This window comes from Equus quagga, chromosome 7 (assembly GCF_021613505.1).
Source record: "Equus quagga isolate Etosha38 chromosome 7, UCLA_HA_Equagga_1.0, whole genome shotgun sequence".
NCBI lineage: Eukaryota > Metazoa > Chordata > Mammalia > Perissodactyla > Equidae > Equus > Equus quagga.
In genome coordinates, this window is record NC_060273.1 from 68,510,911 (window position 1) to 68,537,784 (window position 26,874).

The 26,874-nt window shown below is 45.6% G+C and overlaps 1 protein-coding gene across 1 annotated transcript in view; it reads left to right on the forward strand.

The window, feature by feature from the left end:
- Positions 1–26,874, forward strand: part of GLRA1 (glycine receptor alpha 1) — a 73,697-nt gene that overhangs the window by 18,493 nt on the left and 28,330 nt on the right. The window contains exons 2-3 of the mRNA XM_046668238.1: positions 13,101–13,228; positions 18,228–18,295. Of these exons, the coding sequence (XP_046524194.1) occupies positions 13,101–13,228; positions 18,228–18,295 (196 nt within the window). The remainder of the gene's footprint in view (positions 1–13,100; positions 13,229–18,227; positions 18,296–26,874) is intronic.

Here is a 26,874-nt window from a genome sequence, read left to right on the forward strand (position 1 = left end):
TAGTGCCCATCCATAGAGCGATAGCTAAATGAATGTTAATACAGCAACACAGTGGCATATGCAGCATTTAAAATTGTGTTTCCAAAGTTTAATAACAAGACAAAATCTCATTCAGAATCTTCAGTAAAAAAAGCAGGAAAAGAAACAGATTATCATCTATAGAGGGAAAAAACCCTGGCAGAAATTTACTAATGTGTTAACAGTAGGTATCTAGATAATGGGATTGCCAGGTGGGTTTTATTTTTTTCTTTGAACTTCGTTGTATTTTTCCAATGAGCATTTATTTCTTTAATCATCAGTGGAAAATGTTACTTTTTTAAAGGGTTGGAAGAATCTGGTCTGAGGGCAGCCAGCCAGCTTGTGAAGAACAGTTTTTGCCACTGGACAGTTTCCCTCTGAACAGCAGCAATTACTAGTCCGTTACCATCAGATCATCTTAATCCTATTGACTGAAATGCCAAAGTAATGCTATTAATTTACTACCTAATAGATAAGTTACTAAGAGCACAGCAGAAGGGTTACCTGAGAAGGCTGTGGTCCCCCTCAGGTTCGCTTGAACCTCCTTGAAGATTCAAGCGAAAAGCACAAAGAAGCCTCTAGAAGTTCATATATTCATCCCCCATCATAGACCAATCTCTCTGAATTGATCAATGTCTCTAAGCCCAATGTCTCTGAATCCGAATCTCATACACCATCAACCAATTCTCCCTGAATCACAAAAAATCTTATTAAACATTTACAATGTGCCAGGCACCAAAGTAAGCACGACAAAGAATTATTTATTCTTAACAAGAACCCTCTGAGCAGCAACTACTAATGCCCTCATTTTACAGATGCAGAGACAAAGACAGATACGATAAGTGACTTGTCCATGGCCACAGAGCTAATAATGGCAGAGCCTGGATTTGATGGCAGAGTCCATGTGCTTAACCCTGGAGCATGCCCCTGTTTCAGTCCAGAAATGAGTTCTTGTGTAGCATCTTATGCTTTCTTCAACATGATTTCAAATAGTAATTTATAAGTTAGGACAGGAAGTATCTACATTCTGTGGATGAGGAAACGAATGCTTAAATATAGCAAAGGACTTTCTCATGATCACACAGGAAAGAATGAGAACAGGCCAAAGTCAAATCAGGATTTCTGACTCTACATCCACAGCTTGTCCCATTCCCTGGGCTGCTTCTCTCTGCCTCTGAGACCTGCAACAAGAAGCAGGAGGCAGTGGAATTCGGTCCTTTTGCTCCTCCTATAGCTACACAGAGATGACTCTGCAGGAGGATCCTCAAGGTGCAGGGTTGACAGGCAAGAAACCCCAGAAAGAAAAGAAAGACTCAACAGTGAGTGACCCTCCTTCATTCTAAAACCAGGAAGTTGCACTGGCCACAGAACCTTGTTTTTCCTCATCGACCATCTCTTTTCCTTTCATCTCACTAAGTCCCACAGGCTTCACTGACACCTCTTCTCCCAAATTCTACTCAGTAAATATTCCCTATAGAAGCTAACACTAAGCCACAAAGGAGCAGGAACAATGCAGATTTGAGTTGAGTGAGCTGTTTTAGCACACTTGGACAGCTCCTCCAAAACTTATGCCAAAATTCCAGCTCGATTAGATGCATGTATCAACTCTGCCACCAAATCACTTTGATTAAGTCACTTAACTCCGCCAAGCTTCAGTTTCCTCATCTGAAAAATAGAGAAGAAAATACTACCCGTTGCATAGAGTTGTCGGGCAGATTAGAATGCACCTATGGGAAAGTTCTGTGCATGGCACCAAGAAAGTGTTTGATTATTGGTAGCCATTGCCATTATTGTTAGTTAATCTATGAGTCAATTTCCTCAACTATAAAAGGAAATGATAATCCCTACCGACATTGCAGAGTTGTAATATACAGTCATTAATTTATAGCACTGCTCAATAAATGTTTGAGTTTTTTTAATGAACAAGATGACCAGGAGCCATAATTCTATGACTCTTCTACCCACTTCTTCCCCAAGACGTTGGAACCTGCTGAGCGAGACAAAGAAGTTCCACCCCACTGAGCAAAGCTGCAGCTCTGTGTTTTAGAGGATTCAAGGGAATCAACAAGGTCTATTTAGAGCATTATTAGAGCCCTGGAGCTTCCATAAAACTCTGTATTTACATACAAATACCCACTTCAACTAAACCCTCTCAACTCACAGTGAAGTGTTCTCTTTCTGAAGACCAGTCACTCCGTTTATTCAAGGCAGCTTCTGATTTTAATCCAAGTTGCTCTTTCCACAGTTTAAAATCATTTCTTCCTCAGTGCACAGTTAGGATTGTTTATTTTCTCAACATCCTCCTTTGAATCACAGTCTCTCGGATGCTCGAAGACCACACACATCCAGGCTCCACTCTGATGAAAATCTCTGTTTTCTCTGGGATAAATAGCCCCATCTTGCTGATGCATTTCCTAGGGGTTCATTGCAACTTGGCTTATTTTTCACAAAAGGTTTGAACTAGTACAGACTTGGGAGGGAAAAGTGGTATGTTTTTTCTAATAAGACCAGACATTCAAGCGCTTATTTGTCTTCACATAGGTTTCCCTTGTTTCGTTTGGGAGCCCTTGGAAAGCAAGGGCTATGGCATATTCATTACTCATATAGTTAAGAGAGAAGTCTGTGGGTCAGGCAGACCTGGATAAGTTATTTAACCTCTGTGAACCTCAGTTTCCTCATCAGTAAAATGGGTTAAATCTTACAGATAAAGCACTTAGTGTAACGTGTGGCACTTTATAACCAATCGATGAGGGCTAGCTGTTATTATTAGATTATTTATGTGCTGCTCAGTCGCCTAGTACAACCTCTGACTTATAGTAGGCACTCCATAATTATTTTGGATAACTAAGTAAATAAATGAAGTAATAAATTAATGCAATCTCAAATGAGATGATGATTACCTCAAAGTGCCTGGTGAATGGAAAAGGTTGACTGACCTGAGAAGGAAGAGTCTCTGTCCACAGCATCTGGAAAAGCACCATGACCTTCTGCCATTCAGACACGCCTGCCGTTGGTAAAGGCAGGTCGTATTTTAAAGATGAGGGAACTGAGATGGAGAAAAATAAAATGAAAGGGAAGTGGACTCCAGAGAAATTCTGAGAGACGATTTAATAAATAGTCAAGACTGTTTCACCCATCCCCTTCCTGTCTTTTGGGAATGACCAAATGGTCAGGATGCCCCAGACCAGATCTGGAGATCCTGGGCACACGAAGGTGCTGCCATCCGAGATCCTGAGCAGGTCTCTTAACCTTTCAGGTGAGCCTCAATGTCATCACCTGTACATGGAGATGCTGTCATGGGGATGGTATAAGGATCAAATGCAGTGACCGATTTGGAAGTGCCATGTAAACTAGAAGTGTTATCTGTGTGAGAGTAATGGTCACATTGTTTCCAGCCCAAACTTTCCAATTCCCAGAGCTCCGTGAATTCTCACTTCTTGTTCCAAACAGTCAGGCAAACATTTATATCATGAACCAGAGCAGCTCCTCAGAGGGACTTTGCAAATCACTGTCACTTGGAAGAGCCAGGAGAGTGTAGTGGTTAATAGTATGGGCTTCAAACACCAGCTGACAGGTGGGCTCTGCCACTTCCAAGCTGTACGACCTTGGCTAAATTTCTGAAAACGCAAGTGTTGGCGTCCTCATCTGTAAAATGGAGGTGATGATGCTGTCCATAGGCTTGTTGAGAAGACCAAATGCAGCAACATACGTAAAGTACCCGGGACATAGTAAGCCCTCACTGAGTGGTAGCTATAACTGTTATTAACTAATATCACGTCTTTATCTGTGTTTACCCTACTATTATTTCTCCTCAATATTTATACTCCCAGGTCTTTGCAACCTCAAATGACCAGTCCCTGTTAATCAATGTAATCTTTTTCCCCAAAACTTTTTGTCCAGAGGCCCTGAGCCACGTTCTCTGCAAAGAGGTGCTTTTCCAGGGCGATGGACCTGATTATAAAGAAAGCCGCGCTGAAGACAATGAGAGCCACATGCTCTCCTCTCCAGCTCGTGGGACGCATGCTGATGACGCAGGGCCCACTCAGAGCGACGACTCAGGCACAGCAAACCCCATAGGCCTGTTCTTCAGCACACCAGCCTCTGAAGAATCCCCCTGGATTCCTCACACTGTAACTCACCTGAGGGGCTCCTTGATGCCCACGGGCTCAAGTGAAGAGTCCTTTCACCGTGGAACCAGATTGCAGAATGACGCTGTAGGTCAGAGGCACAGGAAAATTTCCCCAACTGACACATAGGGACAGTCAGGGCAAAGTCAGATGGCTGCTGTAGAATTATAATTAGTGACCTAAGAGGGGAGAAATATGGGATTTATGCACAACATATGCTTGCCCTAGGCCGCTGATTCAAGTCCTTCCATGGGAGAGTTGTGCATGCTCCTGAAAGAAAAAAGACAGCATCTTCAGCATCTTCTCCCCTTTTCCTGTCTTGGCTTTTCCCAGAGTTCATCAGGTATTTTCTCCAGGGACTGACTAGGCATTAGGGCTAGAATGGGGGGGCAGAGGGGAGGTGTTTTCCTCCAGTCAAATCACATCACTGATGCCAAGTACCTGCACAGCTAAATTCAGCTTCCTCTGGAATGCCAGGTATATATCACTCATTTAAAAAATATTTATTGAGCCCTGACCATGTTCCAGGCTCTGTCCTTGATGAAAATTGTATTTATTAAGAGCCTGGAAAGAAGCTTGCAAAAATCGTTCTCTCAGGATCTTGCCTACATAAGGCCTTGCCTCAATTCCTAGGGAAAGGAAGGTTACAGAGTTGAATGTCGAGCTTGAACCAGAAAACACCAAGGGCTGCCATTATTCCAACCATGAGACGTACCCATGAGTAAGGAGAAGAGAGGTGAGAAGAAAGAAAACATCAACCCAATTTAAGGACAGAGTGGTATGCCAGAGTGCGATCAAGTCACACGCACCTTACAGCTTAATTTTCTTATTTGTAAAATGGGGACAGACATCTCTACCTCTCAGGCTGTTGGGAAGATAAAATGAGATAAAATATGTAATGCTGTTTCTTGCCACCAAACAAGAAAAATAAAAACAAAGCTATTTGGAAATAAAATGAGAGGCTGTGAGAAGCAGCGGCTCCCTCTCCAGGTGAATACGTTTTATCATACACAGGAAATTCTACCCCAGATAGACTGGGTTTGAGGACCTAGGATGCTGCAGGAGGGCCAGGACCAGGGTGAGGCCAGTGAGGCACCCAGGGCACAAAATTTCAGGAGGTGTTCACTCAGGGCCCTGCAAGTGCAGTGTTGGCACTTACACAACCCTGGGAGTGAGTGTCTCCTGAAATTTTGCTAGGTGCCTCATTTGCCTCGCCCTACTGCTGGCTCTGCCATGTGGGGTTACATAAAATAAAGCAGGAGGGTTAGTGGATGGAAGGCTCTCCCGAGGAACAGACTGGAAGCAATGATAAGGAGTAGGAGAGATCCCTTGAGAATCAGGCTTTCCCAGGGGTACGGGAAGAACCAGATGGAATCTCGAGGTTCCTTTCAACTCCAAGAATCCAGGAGTTTATCTTACTGCAGAAGAGAATCGTGTTCAAATACCTGTGCTTACAGGAAGCAGAGAAAGCAGTGGGAAGCGGGACAGGAAGGAGGAAAGTTGTCTTGTTCTACAAGACCCTGGGGAGAACTGGGCTCAGGACATGCCAACTGCAACATTCTGCTCCCAGGAGTGCTTAGCAGATCATGAAGTGAGAGCAATAAAATGTCAGTCACTCCCAGACCAGCCTAAGCCCCTTACTGAAATCAAATAAAATCAGAATTGCACAGCTGGCCAGGGGAAGCCAGATGTTGACCTGAGGATGCAACCCAGGCAAAGCTGAGGATAACAGGCAGGGCCAGTGCTGCACAACAACTCCCAAGTCCGCGGGTGTCAGAGCCGGGGACAGGAAACTGGTTCAGTCCATAAGGCCGGAGAGTGCCAGCCTCATTCAGCCCCACCTCTTCCCAGGAGCCTAGGACACCACGCGTCCCCACCACCTCTCCATTCCTTTCCCAAGGCCAGCCCACAGGCAGAAGAAAGCTTTCTCCCCCAAGTACACAACATGGACAATGGCAAATATTGGGTCTTTCTAAAAGTGCACAGAGGCTAAAATTAATAAAACTCAGAAAAATTCTCTGATTCCTGTCCCCACCTCCCCCCAAATACTGCCTTCCTCCCCTGAAGCACCATAGCAGTCCAGTCACACGGCCTAAGCTGGCTGGCAACCTATTATAATTGTTTATGTACCTAATCTATTCTACCTGCTGAATATAAACAATGAGAGGGCAAAGCCCGTTCATCCACAAATGATTATTGATCACTGCCACATGCCAGGCACTGAACGAGACAGACACAAACTCTGCCTACATGCAGGGCTTTTTCTGTCGGCAGCAATCTGTTTACCTGCATCTCCCCCGGAGTGCCTTATGCATATAGTAGGTGCTTAATAATTCAGAAGGACCAGAGGATTTTAGAGGAGGTCCCATAGCAGTGAGACAAGCTACCACTCCACAATCTCATCCCTTGGCAGAGGCTGATGGTGCCTCCTGCTACCCTGCCCTGCGGGTCAGGCCCGGAACCCTTCTCTGAGCAGCCACCAGCACTTGAATGGAGTGGCACTCAAGGGAAAACTGTTTACTGTGCCTGATCTAATCCAAAACTGGCATTTCACAGATAAAGAAACTGAGGGCCATCTAAGAAAAAGAATTAGCCCAAGACCACACAGAAAGTTAGAGAGAGCCAAGACTGGAAACCCATGTTTCCCAGCTCGCATCCCAATGTTTTTTCCTATGCTCCACAGTGACCTTCAAAATTGTACAGTAAGTAAGTGCCCATGGACCTTCAAACAATCTCTGACTGGTTGACCAGGTACTTTCTGCACAGAATAAACACCAGCTCAATGGATTACCTCCCTGCCAAGGCAAAGGGGGTAGATATTCTGGCCCAAGTCAGAGGACGAGTTGCCTGGAAACCAAGTTGGTCACCGACCACTTGGGGGCATCTTTGGAGGGCCCATTTGCCAAGCTTGACCAGGTCATAATTCGGTATAACTAGAAACAGCTGGGAAATCAGGATGGATTATTTGCACTGTAAAGAGATTGGGGAGAGAAAATCTTCCCTTAACTTTCAGATGCACCATAAGGGCATAGGCCAGGGGGCCAATCCTTGCGACTCCCAACCCTGCAGACTCAGTGTTCCATCCTCACTTCTTATATTTGTTCTCTCTCACTCTCTCTCTCTCTCATTCTTTCCTTTTCTCCCTCCTTCCCTCCCTCAAACACACAGTAAACTTCTTTCACTTCTCCAAGTCCTCTCTTACCTCTAGACTTTACATGTGCTGTTCCTTCTACCCAGAACACTCTTCCTCCACTATTTCTTCCAGGTCAGCTCCATACACAACCTTCACGTTTGACTGTAAAGCCACTTTCTCTGCAAAACTTTTGGCAAAACTCCTCCTCCAACCAAGTGCCATTGGAAGTCCATCCTCTGCTCCCGGAACTCCTCCCTGACAGCACTGGCCGTACCTCAAACACCTCCACTTCCACACTGGCCTCTTCTCTTCCCTCCCACCTCTCTTCCCTCCTCAACCCACACCTCCAACCTCCTCCTGCAGCCCCACGCATCCACCCCTGGTTCTCTTCAGCCTCTTAGCCCGTCCTCCACCCTTCCTTGTCCTTCAGCCCCTTTTCCACCCCTGACCTCCTGACTTCTCTGCCCATGGCAAACTGAGGAGATGGGATCTGTTGGGGGGCCCCCTCTGCTAACCTAGAGTAGTTCTCAGGGAGGTGGTGCCATGCAGGGTTTAACTGAAACTGTTTCCCCCAGGTATGGTTCCCAACCCCAGCTCATCTGAAATTCAGACTGACAGCTCCATATTGATTCTCTATTTCCAATTGCTGTTGCAACTGGAGAATGAGAATCTGAGCATTGATCTGGCCTTTCTCCCAACAAATCCCCAAAAAATGAGTTCTTCCATTGGAGAGAAATCTTGAGACCAGATGGGGAAGAACCAAGACACAAACACACTCGCGTTCCCCTAAAGGAGTCCAGATGAACTTGGACCCCAAGACCAGATGTGTGAAAAAGGAAAATAAAGAGGGAATGTTGTAGACTATTAAATGATGGTTTAGGGCCAGAAGGACTCTTAGAGATTGTTCTAATCCCCTCATTTTATCATTTGGGAAATTGAAAACCAAAAAGAGAAGTGACTCACAAAGGTCACACAGCCCCCACTTCACTATGTCACCCTGTCTCCAGCCCCACAGTGGTCCTTTCCACAGTCTCTGCCATTAGGAATCTAAACTGAGGTCTTTTAAGCACCAAAGTCTCCTAGTGTGATAAAGCCCCTGACTAAAGGGTGGTAGACGGTTTAATGCTCTGTCCAGTCAGCGCAGCCTTCGCCATAAGCCTTCCCAGCGACGGACAGAACACTTGGTCCCAGAGGACCTCACTGTCTTTCTAAAAATTACTATTAATCAAATCCGTCTAAACCACGTCTGATTCACTACATTACATTGCAGTAATCCCTGAAACAATTTGCATCATTTCCAAATGCTTTTATAGGGTCAGCAAATCCTGACAATCAAATGTTTCGTTTCCCAGATTCCATCCTGGTTCTCTGTCCAGTAGTTCACAGTCTTGAAGCAAATGTGTAAGTTCCCCAGAGGCTGTGGTTCCGAATGTGCATCCAGGGCCCGGGGATGCATATATGCACTGCACAGGAGCACAGAGCACAAAGGTACTGCAAGGGGCCCCTGGACTAATTCTGTGCAAATGTGCTAATTACAGACAGAAATGTACCATGGTTATCAAGTGGAGGGGCATGGCTGTTTGGGCATTAAAATGGAGGCTTTGTATTTGAAAAAGAATTAGGGAGATTTTGGACAGGGCGGTAAAAGATGGGAGATGATTTTAGATGTTCACACACAATGATAAGGTGAATTATTAGTGAACCAATTCTCTTCCAGTTCTTCTCATTATCTTGAGAAGAAAGCCTCAGTTCAGTGTTATGTGTCTCGAACACCTGTCTAACACTTCCCCATCTTCCTCTGGAACTTGGGGCGGGCCTCAGGCTCAGAATGTTGGCAATCGACAGGATGTAACTAGAATTTTAAACTTTTGTTTATTTTCCTTGTATTCATTATTATGATTATTTCTACTATGTCAAGTAATACTGGTTTTTCATTTGTAGGTAGTCAAATATAAAGTTCTCTCAAAACAGGGTAAGTTTAAAAGAAGTGAGGCAATTTAAGGAAAAATTTTTAAGTGACTAATCATAGAGGTGGTACAGAAACAGGGAAAAAAATGTGAAAGTGATACCCAAGAAACCGCTGGAACGTGACATATGGGAGAATCCCGACTAAAGAATCTCGACATTTCAGAGAATCCTGCCATGACTCATTTGACAAAACAGAGGGTCCTTTGGCAATTCACAACTATTTCTTCCCTGTTTTGAAGTGTGGGAAATTCAGAGTGTAGGTGTCAGGATGGCTGGAAGTCAGACACACGTTTTGATTTCCTTGGATGTAACAGAATATAACAAGCTTCAAAAACAAATAGCAGGAGTAGCAGCTGTCACGACCTACACTCTTCACCATCTACAGATGGCTTTCCCACACGTTGTAGCATTCAGATGAGGCAACACTGGAAAATTTGAGTTCCAATCCCTTCTCTCATCAAAGTGCTGTGTGACCTGAGGCCAGTTCTTTAACTTCTCAGAGTCTCTGTTCCCTCCAGTTCAGCTCATTGTGCCGGGTTTTCAGTGAGTCAATGGCCTAGTAACCAGACTGCAAATGCCTCGCTGCAGACCTGGGAGCTGGGATGCGCAGAGGACTGCAGCTTTGGGGAGGATGTGGGTGTTCAATGGCGCATTTTGCTAATAGCAAATAGTAGGGGATAATTGGGGGCGAATTCATTCTCTCACTGTACTGCCTAACGGGATTCAGGCTTATGAAGGAGGCCTAAGGGCCAGGGGGTGGCCTGGGCTCTGGTAACTGCTGAGAGGGAGTCCTGTGTTCCCAAATCTTGTTATCTGAGAGGACGGCCGGACAGAGAACAGGAGCTCATGAAAGCTTCATCACTGCCACTCCTGGAGAGGTTCTAGAAGTGAATGACAGCAGCAGAAAAGGCGTAAATCACCAGTTGCGTGCCTTGTGGTCCCCTCTGCTCACGCCAGAGCCACAGAGCAGCCACGAGTCTGGAGCTGAATGGAGAAATGGCTGGGACTGTGGTACTAGCAGGCGGCCATGGAAGGCATCTGGCAGGACTTCCTAGCCATGTGGGGTCCAGGGTGCAGCTGAAAGCAGCTGTGAGACCCAACGAACCCCCAGACTGGCTCTGAACTGCTTCAGATACACACACACACGCAGCAAGGCAAGAGCAAGACAATATATTGAGTGCCTGCTATGCTGCAAGAACTGCCCTAGGTGTTTTTTACCTGTGCCATCTCAGTTACTCCTTGTGGAAAACTCATTTGACATATGAGGCAACCAAAGTTCAGAGAGGTTAAGTAACTTCCCCGAGGTCACACAGCTAGTAAATAACTAAGACAGGATTGACTTGAACTCATCTGTTCCTTTCACTCTTTTTAAACTATTCTATATTACATCTCACCGTACATTTCAGAAACACACACAGGTGCATTATACACACCATATACATGCATCTACAAAGGCATTTTACACATTCATGTCCTATGCCCCACATGTACATACACCCCACATATACACACAAAAATGCCCATACATAATGCCACACTTAACAACACGCTTTCACATGAACACCGGTATTCACATTTTTGCACATACGAATCTGTGTAACACAATCCACTGTTCATCCACAAACAGCCCCGTGCATGTCCTAATCCCCACACACATCCATACACATCCACACACTTGTGTACATAACACACATACACATCACACTTAGAAACCTACCCACATCACGCGAACTCACAAACATCCATAGTCATACATGTAAAAACAGTAAAATGCATTTGTCCCTCATCCTGTCAATCAAAACTAGCTCTCCAGTAAATGAATGAGGGACCTTCAGATTGTAAGCATGAGCGTCTCAATAATCCTGGAACGCCTCTGAATTGTCAGAGGAATACCAGATCGCTTTCAGGATTTTTCATTCCTGGGTATAATAGTCTAATTATTTTTAAATTGTTAACCCATATATGAATATTCATGAATACCTTACTAGCCAGGATATTTGATAGGTAAAGTAGCATATCATTCATTCATTCATTCATTCGCCGTGCAATTCCTGAGCACCGATTATGTTTGAGACACCATGGAAGACACAGCGGGAGATTAAAAGAACAAACAATAAATAAAAACACCATGATTCCTGCTCTTAAAACGCAAACTCAAGTAACTATATTACAAGGTAGCGTGGCCCAGGAGCTGCTGAGTGAGGCGATGAGAGAGGGGAGGGGACAGGAGACAGGACGGCTCCAGTCCTAGAGACTGGGAAAAGGTTGGTGCCGTCTGGGGAAACTGTGATCCTGAAGAGAAGCTTGAGAAGAAAGCTGTGGCCTTCAGTATGGGAGGCGGACGGGAGGCACAGGCAGGACACGTGGATGGACTTGCCCTGCATGTGTTTGCAGGTGAGGACAGGCTTAAGAGGGAAGCCAGGGCGGAGACAAAGATTTAAGAGTCACCCTTTAGAGGCGATCACCTCAACAGTTACAACTATGAGATCAGAGAGGAGCCAAGGCGAAGAACAGGAGACACTGACTGCAAGTCCTTGCGGAACGTGATGTCCTACTTGGCTAGGCGACAGGATCTCCCGTCTTACGCAACACACGCCTCTCTCTCTACACGCACTTCCTCCAACCTGCCAGCCCCTCAGCCCCACACGACAGGGTTGCACTAGCTCCTAGCTATCTCCTGGGGATGATTTCAGGACTAGGAAAGCTCAGTTGCCCAAAGCAACCCAAATAATTGTTCTTCAACCCTCTGGCTTCCAATCTAGACTCTGAGAAATCTGCACGCCTTCGAGAGTGTGGTGGGGAGGGCCACTGTTCTCAGACGTTGGTAGTTCATGCTGTGGTGTGGATGAGGACCTCGAACCACATTGTGGAGGGGGGGTGTGGGGAGGCGGTGACGGAAACAGTGGGAAGCATCCCCAGCAATTTGATCGCAAATCCCCTAACCCTTGATCCCTTGAGACAGGCTACCCCTGATTTACTCTGGGACCTGCATCTGTCCCTTCCCCTGGCTGTGCCTCAGGTTTCCCAATTGAGCATTTTCTAAAGTGCATGTTTCACGAGCTAGCAGTCCCATAGGTAGAGGCATCTAGGCTTCTTAAAGCTTCTGCGAAGACCTGAGGAAAAGAAGCCTGATTGCGTTTGTGTCCCAGATGCATTTGACTCAGGCAACTTTTTTTTAAATTAGTGACTCTGATTCTGAAGAGAAACTTTGGGGAAAGGCTGGACTATCCAGTCTGTAAGATTCCTTCTGGCTGTGCTGTTCCGTGGCCATGCAAGAGCGCAGGCACCTAAAACACGGGGCTGGGCCCGGCAGGAGGTTAACTCTTCAGTCTCCTCTCTCAGGGAGACCAGCAGCCAAGTGGGGTTGCTGGAAACCCCAGAGATGAAGCCTTAAAGGAGTCTTCAGCAGGGCGGCCCCGTGGCTGAGTGGTTAAGTTTGCACACTCTGCTTCGGCAGCCCAGGGTCTCGCCGGTTTGGATCCTGGGCACAAACATGGCACGGCTCATCAGGCCATGCTGAGATGGTGTCCCACATAGCAGAGCCAGAAGGACCTACAGCTACAATATACACTATGTACTGGGGGGCTTTCGGGAGAAGAAGAAGAAAAAACAAAAAGAGTCTGCAGCTTCTTGGCAGTCCTCCGACACTCGGCTGCCAGCCAGGATCCCACGCTGGGTGATATTTGGGCAGGGTAACTAGCTTATCCTCGGCCTTACCTCTTTAAGAATCCGTATTACCTATTTCTCAGCCTAAGAACACCCTAGTGGTTCTTGGGGCTGGGGAAGACTGGAATCTGATCACAGCGTGAGCACAGGCCGTCATTAACCCTCTGCTTTCCTCTCTCCCTTCCCAGCCTTGCAGCGTCTAAGGAGGCTGAAGCTGCCCGCTCGGCGCCCAAGCCTATGTCGCCCTCGGATTTCCTGGACAAGCTCATGGGGAGAACCTCTGGATACGATGCCAGGATCAGGCCCAATTTTAAAGGTAGAGAAAACTTTCCTTCCAGATCACCAGGGATCTGCTTTCCTAGATTACAGGAGCAAGCGCGTGGCATTGTACGCAAACAGTAAATACACGATGTGCATCCCGTGATCTTTCCTCTTTCAGAGACAGCCATTGTTAGTCAAGTCGGTCTTCTCTCCCACCCAGCCCAAACAAAGCCTCCGAGAATCCAACCCAACAGCACCTCTGGTTGTCAGGAGTCAGTCTGTGAATTAAAACCTGTTGGCTACCTCTGGTGTAATGGACGGACAGCAAACGTGGAATGTGGTGAAATGGGTTCAAGTTTTGGTTCCTCTAAAGGAAGCAGCCTCTCCTTAGCCCTAGTCCACCCTATAGGAACATAGGCCCATGTTGCCAGATCATCCAGTATTCCAAGAAGAGCCATAAATCAAGATTTATGCAAAATGTCCTTATTCCTAAAACATGTCAATTCAAACAAAATATGTCTGTGACCCAGATACGCCCTGTGGGTAGCCAATTTACAGACCCTCACCAAAGTGATCTGAGAAGCTTCTTTTAGCTCTTACAGTCCTATGAGATCTTAACATCTATGACAAGAGGGGACTAGTTCCCCTCGTCCACTGCTGCCTGAGGAGGCTGTAACCATCTCAAACCGCTGAGTGGGATTTGGCAGGTACAGCATGAAGGGCCTCCTCGGGAGCCTGCACACTCCCACCTTCCTGCCAGCACCCCTGCAAAATTCTTATTTCAAGGACCCACTGCCAGCCTCCTAATCAATTCTTGATTTCAGATGCCCTTCCTTGCTGTTCCTTTTGGCTCAAGTCCAAGACCAAACAAGGGAAGTGACAGCTGGTAACAGCTTCCTAATATTTGCACCCTTTGCTCCCGTTCTCCAGTCCCCTTCTCAGAGTGTCTGCAAATGGGTAACGGTCTGGGAGCTGCACTGAGGTTTGTACTTGAGCCCACCTCCCACCCCTGTGTGCCCTGAGGCTCCATGGCTCCCCCAGCACCTTGCTCCTGAGGCCTATCTTCCAGCATCTTTAGCATAACCGTGGTTCCCTCCAGGATAGAGAAGTCAGGACTGTTACAGCACACTGGGTTTAAGCCCTACCAGGGTCACAATCTCAAACACCCAGAGGGACCAGGCAGGTATGATACGTGAGTGAAGCAGGATGGGAATCAGAAAAGGAAGGAAAAAAAAAGCACAGGGCCCATCTACCAGCAGCCACTTCTCAGCTCCTGCCGGCAGCAGGCCTTCCAAGACAAGACTTGAGTCGAGTCTGGGGTTTTATGAGAAATCATCCAAGTAGGCAGCTAAATCACATCTTTTAGGAACACCATTGGCCAAATCAAACACGTTGGAGACCTGACCACCAGGTTGCATCCCCTGCCCCTGGCAGTTTTTGGGAATTCTGGCCCACAATGCCCCCTGGTGGGCCCTCTGGGAACTCCATCCTGAGTGCCAGGGTCTTGCTCTCCTGAGAAAGGAAAGCCTCTGTAGGATGTGCGGGCATCCAGGTTCACGTGCATACCACTGTACTTAGCACATAGAAGGCCCTCAACAAACCTTTCATAAACAGAGGAATGAGTGAATGAACCAACAAATATGCTCAGGCTTAGAGCAGTTCAGTGACTTTCCCAAGTCACTCTGTCAAGACTAGGGATTCTAACCCAGCTAGCTACTCTCACTCAAATTCTTTGTCTAATGCCAGTGAAGTATTTGTTTATTTGCTTATTCATTTATTTATTTGCTTACTTATTTAGCAGTAGCCGTTTTTAAGAAATAAAATTTCTCCGAGACTATGAAACCACTGAATCAGGGCCCTTCCCTTCCCACACTGAGAACCTTACTCCGAACACTGGGACCCCAAATCTACAGGACTGGAAAATCTCTTAGGCCTCTCCCAACTCTGCACTGTCTCTAACCCCTTCGGTGCCCTCTGAGTCGGGCTCTGAGCATCCTCCTGGAACCCCACCCCAGGGGTGGGGAAGCAAGATGTCTCTTCTCTTCCTTGGGGTGAGGGCTGAAACACTGGCATAAGGGGACCTCCTCCCCTGAGCCCTGTGGTCCCTTCACAGTTCCACCAGGCACAAATAGGACTCCCAAAAGCCCCACACAAACGGCAGAGCTCCCGAAGAGGCCATGCACATAAGGCCTCTGTGACCCCAACACAGTAGGAAGAGGCATGCATTGTTCAGAAACTCCACAGAGCGATTAATCACTCAGCACTTTCCTTCAAGCACCAGAAATTCTGCCTGCTCCTGACTCTCCTGCAGACACGAGTGGCCGGGAACAGCAGGCTGGGTCTGCAGAACACAGTGGGAATCCAAATCACAATATAGGAAATAAGGGGTGCTAAAATTGGATCCTAGTCCTCTCACTCCTTACCCGATACGTGTGACCCAGAGTAAATCACTTGATGCATCCGGACCTCCATTTCTGCATCTGTAAAACGGTCCAGTAAGACGAGGCCCTTTCGGCTCTGATATTCTGTATCTCCTCTAAGACGTGTAGGATAATGGCTCCCAGGATCAGGGGCACAGCCCAATGCAAACACATATACGAAAACAAAATGAAACTTTAATATTTAATGAAATATATACATTATCCTGTTGCCAAAGGCAGCCGGATTGTAATTTTCTCGAGGATAATTTAATCTCAGATTTATTTCAATGAACCGCACCTCCCCATGGGGTCCTTTGGCTGGCGCCCTCTAGCACACATAAATCAGGACCTAATTTATATGGGAGTCACAGTGCCAGACACTCACAGGGCCTGGGTGGGAACTCCATGCACGTTATTTCAAGGCACAGGCAGTAACGCTTTGAGGCATCTTAATGGTATGAGGCTAAATGAAAAGAAAAACCTGGGTCTGAGTCTAAATGAGGGGAAAAAAAAAAAAACCTAATGGATTGTTTAGGTAGAAGTGCCAAGGAGGCAGATTTCCACACAACATAGGGCAAGTGTTTTAGCAGGCAGAGCTATCCAACCGTGGAAAGGGCTGCTCAAGATGAAATGAGTTCCCCCCTACGGGAGGTGTTCAAGCTCTCAGCCTTGAGTGGGTAGCTGGTCTACAGCAGTGGCTCCTAAACCTGGCTGTGCGCAAGAATCATGCTCCTTAAATAATAGACTCTGGGCTAAGCTCCAGGGACTTGGGTTCTCTGGGGCTGGGGCTGGGCCAAGGAATCTGCAGTCTAACTAGTTCCGCGAGATGATCCCACTGCAGACAGCCTTGGCTGCACATCAGTTTGGGAAGCAATTGATTAGGTGAGCTTTAAACACCTTCCAGCCCTGAAATTCTGTAACCTTGTAACTCACATGGATAGCTTCCATAAGGGAAGTCCAAACCACTGGAGCTCCAAGTGACAGCCCAGATCAAGAGCTACTCTCCCAGACTGATGGGGAAATTGCGACCCAAAAAGGGAAGGGGCACTCCTGAGTAAAAGAGCCAGCCAGCACCGGAGCTGTGTCTAAAACTCAGGAATCCTGGCACTCCCTTGGAGAGAAAATCTGGATTCTCACCACAAGAGTGAGTCGCTTCCTACACCAAGATTTCTGAAAAGAAGGAAATCTTGGCTGAGTTTGGGTGAAATGCTTGGGCAACTTTTTCAAGAGAGACAGAGAGGAGCGGGTAACAGAGGACGCAAGTATATCTGCTTCCTTCTTTCCGCAATCAGAAACTTGGGTTCAAGTCCTGGCTTCACCACTTGCTGGGTAATAGGCCCAGGTGAGTTACTAAAACTCCCTGTGCTCCACTTGTTAAATAGGGACGGTCACTCTGCTCTGCCTGCCTCAGGACCTCTGGGAAGCAACAAGAAAGTGGGCCTGAAAAAATTCACCATTGCACATTGCAATCTTCATGTGAATGAGTATGGCCCGTTATCCAAGTCTAAGCCACCTTTAAGGTCACCTCAAGGTCATAAACTTCCTGAGGTCTTCCCTAAAACCTCGCTCTCAAGAACCTCTCTTATACCTGGACTCCTGCTGCATACATCACTCCTACTCATGGTCTCACATTCCTCTCTGGTTACTTCACACTGGCCCTCTTGTCAGCTCACGTGGAAGCCTAGTGCTTAAAACCCTGGATTCTGCCACTGTGTGACCTTAAGCATGCCCCTTCCTGTCTCTGAACCTCTTTCCTACAACTCTAGCCATTAAGACCACCAGCTTTGGAATTACATAAATCTTAACTCAGACTCTAGCTCAACCATTTACTAGCTGTGTGGCCATAGACAAATGACCCCTCTGAGCCTGTTTCCCCATGTGTAAAAAGGAGGTGATAACCATGTCTTCTCATGGAGTCGCTGAGGGATGGAAAGATATTACGTCAGTGACACTCTCAGCACCACAGCAAACCCTGAAATGCCCAGTAAACGGTAACTGCTATAATTAATAGTGTAAAATGAAGAGATCGGGCTTCAGCTGGACAGAGGTCCCTCTACCAATGAGATTCCAAAGAGCGAATATTCCTCTGCTTCTTTCCTATCCTTTCAATAGGCTTCAAAAAAATTGCCTGGAAAGTATTTAACAAAGACTTATGGACTTCCCTTGAGGTTGCCTCTGGATTCCTCAGCTCGTAATTCCCATCAACGCCCTTTCAGACAATCATTCTTGGTTCACAAGTTCAAGGCAAGGAACTTGCTGTTCCTTGCGATTCCCAAGATGGCCTCCAAATGTTGCAGCCGTAAATACATTTCAGCCACAAATTAGCAGGCAGCCGATGGGGTTTGGGGAAGGGATTTCAACCATATGGCAGGATGATGAATCATCCCGTGTTAATGAAAGTACATCTCGGCTCAGCCTGTGGTGTTCTGTACCTGGTGCTCACTTGGGGACCAGGGAATCTGGCACAGCCAAGTGGCTGGGAGTCCCAGCTGCTCGAGGATGGGGTGGAGGGCAAGCAAGGGTCTCCTCCACCAAGTGGGATCTCTCCCTGGAGTCGGTGTTCCAGGGACGGGTCCTATCCTGTGGGTTTCTTCATGGCCCTGGAGCTAAGCAGGAATCTCTCTTGATTGGCAGGTCCCCCGGTGAATGTGAGCTGCAACATTTTCATCAACAGCTTTGGTTCCATTGCTGAGACAACTATGGTGAGTGAGTCAAAACGTAAGCTGCTATTTCCTGCTGGGGATATCTCTCTCCCTGAAACATTCACCCTCTGCACTGGTCTTCTCCAGGAAGATGGGGAATCTGGTGTTTTTTTCAGGTCTCCAGAGGTATGCTATGAGACTTGGACATTTTTACTGTCCTGTTCAATGTTTTGGGTGAAGACACACATCTGAAAATGGCCAAAAAGCTAGCATGGCTAGCACAAGTCAAACACTTAGGGTTCCAAAAACAAAATTATATCAACAGGCTAAAGTTTTTGATTCAAAGAAAATGTAAAGACCTGCTTGTAAGTTTAAAAAATTCAACTGCAGAATAGCCGAAGACTGGTTGTAGAAGCTGAAATGGGTATGTTGCATTGATTCTAATCTTCTCTCTACTTTTGGAAGTATTTTAAAATTCCCGTAGTAAAAAAGTTCAAAATAAATCTATTACATTCTGGAAAAAGACTAGAAGGAAAAATATCAAAACGTTAACAGCAATTATCTCTGGATTATAGACCTATGGATAATTTTTAATTTTCTTCTTTCACTATTCCTGTTTTCCAAATTTCTGCAGAGTAAATATTACATTAGTAAATTTATATAAATGTAATGATACTTTAAACTTTTTTTTCTCAATCCTTGAAAACAAAACAATCAATTGTACTCATGTGACGGGAGTGGTCTAGCTTGTGAGAAAATAATCAAAGCCTCCAAGAAGTCGTCTGTTTATGAGCAGAGTGCGAGGCAGCCAGTCACCGAGTCCTGTGGATGTTACTGCCCTGAAGTCCTCTACAGCATCCGTTCCCGGATGGCCGCCTGCCCCTAGTCTAGTTCAGGCTTCCATCGTGGCTTGTCCACACTACTGCAAAGGGTGCTCGATTCTCATCTTGCCCCCTCCAATCCATTGTTGCCCACACAGTGGTCTATCTAAAACACAAACCTAACCACACCGCTCTCCTGCTTTAATCCTACCCGTGGCTCCCCGGCACCTTCAGCATTAAGCCCAATTTCCTGTGCAAAGCTTAGAAGGCCCTGCCTCATCTCTTCTCTCTCTCACTCCCTACTCTGGATAAATGGACTCGCTCAGAGTTCTCCATGCAGAGGGTGCCCTCTCTCTCTCGGTTTCCAGCCTTCTCTTGATGCTGTTGAGGCCTCTGCCCAGAGCATCTACTCCAGCCTCCTTTCCCTTGCTGACTCCTACTCTCCTTTAAGTCTCTGCTCAGAATCACCTCCATAGAAAGCCTTCACATCTAACACGTATGTACATGGGGGTGAGTTCATGTGGGTGCTTGACCCAAGGCTAGAATGGGTCCCTGCTACCCATTCTCGACACATTTTACAACTCTTATAACAGCACTTAGCACCGTGACAGTCTGCTTATTTACCCCTCTTCTCGCTGTAATGGAAGTTCTTTGCAGGCCAGAATCTTGTCTCATTTCCAGTGGTAGCCTCAGCAGCTAGCACAGTGCTGTAATAACAGGCACTCAATAAGTTTTTAAAATAAATAAACCAAATCAGATAGACTGTCTGTCAATTCAAACCATTATTTGGTCTTAAACGTCTATGGAAATTAGATCTAACCTTTCAGTCCCAGACTGGCAAAAATCACTGAGCTCTGTGGGTCATGGAGCAAATGGTCCAAAATCTGTCCTTTTGCAAAGAAGGCTGCCTTGATATGCTCAAATCGACCCCACCCACATCCAAAGGGCAACTGATCAAACTCTCTAAAACTAACAGGCCTCGTATCTCCAGATGGAGACGATCCCACCTGTCAACTAGGAATGAACAACGCTGCTTTCACTGGGATTCAGGTCAAAAAGCCTAGTTTTTCCACACTTCGAATGGATGTCTTATAAGGGCTCCTGATGAGCCCCTCTGCTTTTCTTCTCCCTCCCAAGTCAGACATGCATTGGCATCTGCATTATTCATAGTCTTTGTGTGGTGGGTGTTCACATGTGCACTCTTCTTCCGAAATGGTAAACAGTCATCAAACCAAGTCAGGGCCCATCCAGTTATGTAAAGCACTTGGTTTTTTGAGGACAAGTGTACACATCTGCACCCTGCCCTCACTCCTACTTCTTTCCCTATAACGACCGCACAGAGATCTCTTTCTCTGATACAGATTCCTAAAAGAACAGCAGTTGGCCCTATTTTGTGCGGTCATTGAAAGCCCAGGCTCTGGAGTCACATAGACCTGGGCTCACTCACTCCATGTGATTCGCTTCATGTCTTTCAGCTTCAGTTTCCTCATCTCTAAAATCCCAGTGGTGATTAGCAGACCGACCTCATCAAGTTATTAAGGGTGGAAATTATGTGCAGGAAAGTGTTTATCCCAGTGAATGGTCTAAATGCTTCCAGTGATGACAACGACGGTGATGATGATAGAGACTCCGGACGCTGAAGCCCCGAGACTCTCGGTGATTAGCTGTGTGATCCTGAGCAATCCCTAGACTTCTCTGAGCCTTAGCTTCTCCTTCCCGCGTGTCTCCTGTGCCTTTCCAGATTTCACTCCTGTTGCATTTAGCTTCCTACTCAGTGTAGCAATTAAGACACAGTCTTCCACAGCCAGACAAAATTTGAGGCTCAGCTCTGTGACCCTGGGCAAGCTGGCCTGTCCAAGTCAGCTTCCTCATCTGTGACGTGGGGCACCTTGTGACCTGTTCTGAGGGTTAAGAGATAAGGCATAGAAAGCGCTAAGCATGGTGTCTGACACAAAGGATACACACAGTGAATGGCAGCTGTTATTATTAAATGCCACTTAAAATTTTCAGCACATTTTCACACTCATTCTCTTCCTTGATTCCTTCTCCAGACACTTGGTCTTACAACCACTCTATTAACTAGACGTGGCGGACACTATGTCCCCGATCTTACAGCTGAGGGAAGTGAGATCTGGAGATGTCACATCACAGAGCTAGTTAGTGACTGAGCAGGGATTAAGATGCAGTGGTCATATCCCATAGACGAGTGTTTGCTCTGCCCCACACTGCTGTAACACCACAGAGTACAGACTCAAGAAATCGGGGGACCACAGATCCACAAAGCACATTTAAGCAACAACTCAAGTGCCATCAAAAGTGGAAATCCAGCCTCCTGTCATGCCAGGCTCAGCGCAGCTCGGGAGAAAATGGTAAATAGTGATAATGGAGGTAACCAACAAGGGGAGCCCAAGGAGATGGCTCCCTGGGGTGAAGATAAATAGCTTGAGACAGGGAACGAAGGATTGGCAATGATGTGCTTCCTCAGGAGTGGTCCCCAGTTGACATCGCTTTCCTCCTTATTAATTAAAATTAATCCAAAGTAGGAGTGGCCATTTTCCAGCTTGCACATCCCATAGTACTGTGATTTTTTTCCACTGGATTCTTAATTATCTTTATATGTTTAATTTACTTTGCAGATCATTTAGGAGAAAAACCCCTAAAATCTCAGAGCCAGAAAAAAATCTTAAGAAATTGTCTAAATCCTCCTTTATTTTACAGAGAGGCACTCTGATGGCTAGAGAGTGACATCACTTGAGCAAGGTCATATAGCCTGGAATGGGTGTGACTGTGTCCCGGGAGCAGAACTCTTTGCAGTGGCCAAGGGTTTCCCTCCCTTTAGCTTCTTTCTCTCCTAGATCCCATTAACCAAACACTTTGGACCACCTTCCCATTCAAGCCTTGTTCCCTGCCACTCAAAATATGCTTGGAGAGCAAGAGAGCACTCATATTAATTTAATAACAAGAGCAACAACCATGCATTAAATGCCAGTGTGTTTCAGGTAGTTTGTAGAGCACTTCTACATATACCATCTCATTTAGACCTCACAACAACCCCCATGAGGCAGGAAGAGTTATCCCCATTGTACAGATTAGGAAACTGAGGATCAGAAAGGTTAAGTCACTTACCTAAAGACACACAGGTAACGAGTGGCAGAGATGGGATCTGAATTCAAATCTACCTCACCCCAAAGCCCATGTTCTCCTGAGCCAGCTATAAACATTTAATCCCTAGATGTTTGGGATTACCCAGTCCCGCTTGTTTCCTTTGGTCATAGGGAGTGTGAACTGAAAGGGAACTTCGTTGAACAGACATGCCCAGGCCCCCAGACTTCCAGCCCAGGGCTCTGCCTCGCCAACCACACAAAGAGCTGGTTGTGCACCCTGGGCCCATGGCAATACGGACGTAGTCTCAGTGTCAGAAACTTTCCAGGCTGTGTTTGTTCTCCAGGAGCAGCAGGAGTGCACAGCAGCTCTATAAACAGCTGGAGTCCCTGGGCCTGACTGTCTGCTTCCCAGGGCCTGGCTTTATTCACCAGAGCTAACAGACCGGAGAGCACGGAGAGGCAGCCAGCAAAGCAACAGGGGTCTCTCTCCATTCCCGACGAGGGGAGGGCTGAGGCTGCCTGTCCTTCACCTGACCTTTCCCGGGACTCTTTGAGTCTATGCAGCAAGAGGAAGGTAGAAGCTGGAACAGGATGCATGAGGGAGGAGAAGGGGGAGGGTCCTGATCCAGAGCAGCGCCCCTAGCAGTCGACAAGAGAACGATCTGGAGCTAGAACCTACAGGAACCATCCAGCTTGTTGGGACATGTGTGCTTACGACTGTGCATAAGTGTGCACTGTAGCATCTATGTGTCTGTGTAGCACAAACGCACGTGTGTATATTGTAGGATTGTGTGTTTGTGCAAATGTACGCATAGGCATGTATATATGTGTGTGCTGGTTTGAATATATTTAGACACGTGACCTCAAAGAAAAATGTGCATCACCATGTACAGGCATGAATATAAATATGTGTATTTCTGTGGTTATAAACGTGATCGTGAATAGGTGTGAGTATGGATGTGCATGTATCTGTGTGTATGCGTATATGTGAGAATATGTGAAAGTATCTGAGAGTGACTATACGTGAAGCGTATTATTTTCATTTATGTAACTGTGTGTGGATATTTGTGAATATGTAAGCACATATTTAAGTATGCGCCAGCATTTGAGTCAGCGTAATTATATGTGTGTATATGTATGTGCTTGTGAATGTATGTGCAAATACATGTGACTAAGTGAAAGAGTATTCAAATGCGTATTAATATGTGAGTAGGAGTATGTCTAAACATGTGTGCAGGGGTACATGTGAGTGTGCACATGGTGGGACATGTATATAGCTGGAATTCATGTGGAACTATGTATAAACAAATGTGAGACAGAGACAGAGAGAGAGAGTGTGTGTGTGTGCGTGCATGTATGTGAGTGTGTGTGTCTGCACGTGTGAGTGTGTGTGTATTGACATCCTTTGGGCATGAATCCCAGTATTTCCATTATTAGGACATGAGCTCCAGCCTCTCTTGCCAAGGGTCAGGCTAGCCTGGCACAGAGACAAGCACGCTGTGGCCAGGACCCCTGGTGATTAGTGACAGCCTATCCACAGCATGCTGATGGACAGCAAAACTCTGGAAGAGTGTTTTAAGTATATGAGAAATAGATGAAAACAAGCTTTTATAATAAGGCCAATGAAAAGGGAAACAGAGAGAGAGAGAAACATAAATGCAGATGGACAGTTTAACGTACATCCTACTAGTTTCCTCTCCTTGATTGTACATACATTTGTGCACATACGCACATCTCTGTAGAAAGAGGGTTGTGCAATACAATTTGCCTTTTTCACTCCTGCCATGTCTTGGAATCTCTCCACTTCGCTACATATAGGTCGAGCTCCTTCTTAACTCTCTACACACCACTAAATTTGGAAACATAATACATCACTTATTATTATTACATTCAACATATGACCAAATGATTTTAATCTATGTTTCCAGACTTTACGGGCTGCCTGTAAAATTCCATGGTCTGTACACACCGTTATTTCATGGTGTTTAGTCACTCTTCTCCTGATACACCTTAAGACTAATGTAGCTTTTCACCATTACAAACAGTGCCATAATGAACATTCTTTACATAACTCTGTGCATTTCCTAAGGACATGTTCCAGAAGTGGAATTTATCAAAGGACATATACATTTTTTATTATTTTGACAGATATTTTTGCCCAGCTCACTTCCAAAGAAGCTTCAACAATTTACAGTCCCCCCAACAGTATTCGTTTCTCTTTATCCTTACCAAGCCAAGATATTCTCAAGCTTTTTTATTTTACCAAATGGGATTTTTAAAATTACACCTCATTGGGATTTTTAATTTTCACTTAGATTCGTAGTGAATTTGAGCACTTTTGCATATGTTTATTGGGCATTTTGAATAATATTATAGGTTTCTTTTTTTTACATGTAACTCCTTAATCCATTTGGAGTTTGGTTTTCTGGAAAGTATGTGGTGGTGGTTTAACTCTATTTTTCTCTGATTAGACAGTAATTTCTCCAACACCATTCTTAAGTAGCCATCATTTCTCCACTGCTTTGAAATGCTCTCTTTTTCATAAACTAAATCCTCATATATACTGAGGTCTGTTTCCAGTCTCGGTTTATTGTTTCATTGTTCTGTTTATCTGTTTCTGTACCGATACCACACTGTTTCAATTACAGTCATGAGTCACTCAATGACGAGGATATGTTCTGGGAAATGTGTTGTTAGGCTATTCCGTCATTGCGCAAACATCGCAGAGCGTACTTACACAAACCTAGGCTATACTACACACCTCGGCTGTGTGGTACTAATCTTATGGGGCCGTGGTCGTATCTGGGGTCCATCATTGACTGAAACATTGTTATGCAGCACATGACTGTACTATGGCTTTTCGCTACATTTCTATGTCTGGTAGAGGAAGTCTTGTAGGACTTCGTTATTCTTCTTTTGTAAGGTTTTCTTCACCTTTCTGGCCCATTTTATCTTCCATATGAACTTTAGAATCCGCTTGTTGAGACCTATAAAAATCGCCTCAGATTTTGATTGGGATTGCATCGAGTTTATAGATTAATTTGGGAAGAATTGACACCTTTACAATATTTTATAAACATGGTACATCTCTCCATTTGTACAGGCATTCCTTTATGGCTTCGAGTAAAGTTTTAGAGTTGTGGGGTTTTTTAAAATATATACAAGTCACACATTTCTTGATAGGTTTATTCCTAGATGTTTTGTGGGGTTCGTAGCTACTGTGGATGAGATCCTTTTTTGTTGTTGCTTTTTCCATTACACTGTCTTTCTACAGAGCTAACGCTAGGTCAGTTTTTATACTCTTGGGTTTGGAGGATCCAAGAGAAAGTCTATCAACTGTCATCCAGTTAGATATGGCTCGACACTCCATAAAGCCTTGGTACACTGAAGACTAAGAGAAGGCCAAGCAGAGAGCCCTCAGAAATGCCGTTAGAGTCTGTTACAGGCAGAAAATGGGGTGACAGGCAGTCTTGGTATCCTCTGCTGGATGACGCTCTCCCAATGCACCACCAAGGGAGGCACCAGGATCATGGATTTATGAGAGCCCACAGTTGGCTCTCCACCAGATCAGATTCAGGAAGGCTGACTCACGACACCCATCAAAAGTTGCTTTTGACATACCTGGAATTAGAGGGAAAGAAGGTAGACAGTCCTGAAGGAAATTTCATCCAGGCCAGAGAGAGATCTAAGAAATCATCCTTGCCTCCCTGCACACAAGCCCTCTTTACAACGATGAAGAAGTTGATTTTCTCTCAGCAGTGTGACCCTGTCCTCTAGATGACACTAGATTACAGTTGCCAGATGCCTGCTCCTTAAACTGCCCTTTCCTATACTACTGAACGAATGTCTCCCATGGGTTTATAAAATAGTTCTCTAAACAAGACACAGTACAATAAATTAGGGTTCCACTTATTAAATTATAAGCACATGCCTGTCCTAAATCATTGCGATGACACATGAGTCATCGTGATTGAGGCTGGGCCCTGCCAAACTCCTCTACTGCAAATTCATCTCTCTTGTTAGTTTAACTCTCAAAGAGCAGCCTTACTCTTCCTAGTTCCAAGTTTGTTAGTGGTGTGTTTCATTATTGTGCCGTATACTGCAAACACTGTCCTCTTTGCTCTTTCCAGGTTAACATCCACCCTTCAGTTTGCAACCAGTTGTGAATCCGCCTCACTGTTCAACATCCCAACCCAAAGTTCTCCACCTGATACTGACTATAAGGCTGCGTATGAGCCACCCTGTCACAGGGGCTCAGTGAGGTGCCAGTATACTACGTTTCCTACATTTCTTTCACCTACCCATATAGGAACTTGGTTTTAAAAAAAAAGGAAATAGAGGCAGCACATGATTGTCAAAAAAATGTGAAATGGGGAGCCAGACAGCCCTAGATTCATATCCCTGCTCCAGCACCTAGTAGCTGTGGGAGCTCGGCCAAGACAGTTAACCTCTGTTTAACCTCCATGAATTCCAGCTTCCTCCCCTATAAAATGAGTATAATAATACCCAGTGTGCTAGGTTGATGAAAGGTTTAGAGATACAATGCATATAAAGTTCCAGCAAATGTTAGACATCCAATAAAGTAGCTGCTATTAGCATTTTGACGCATTTATTAAACTCACGCTCAGCTTTAGTGATGCCCTAAAGACAAACAAAGATGCTCAGCTCTACTGGTCCAAACCATCTACAGTTCTTTACAACAAATGTAGTTCTG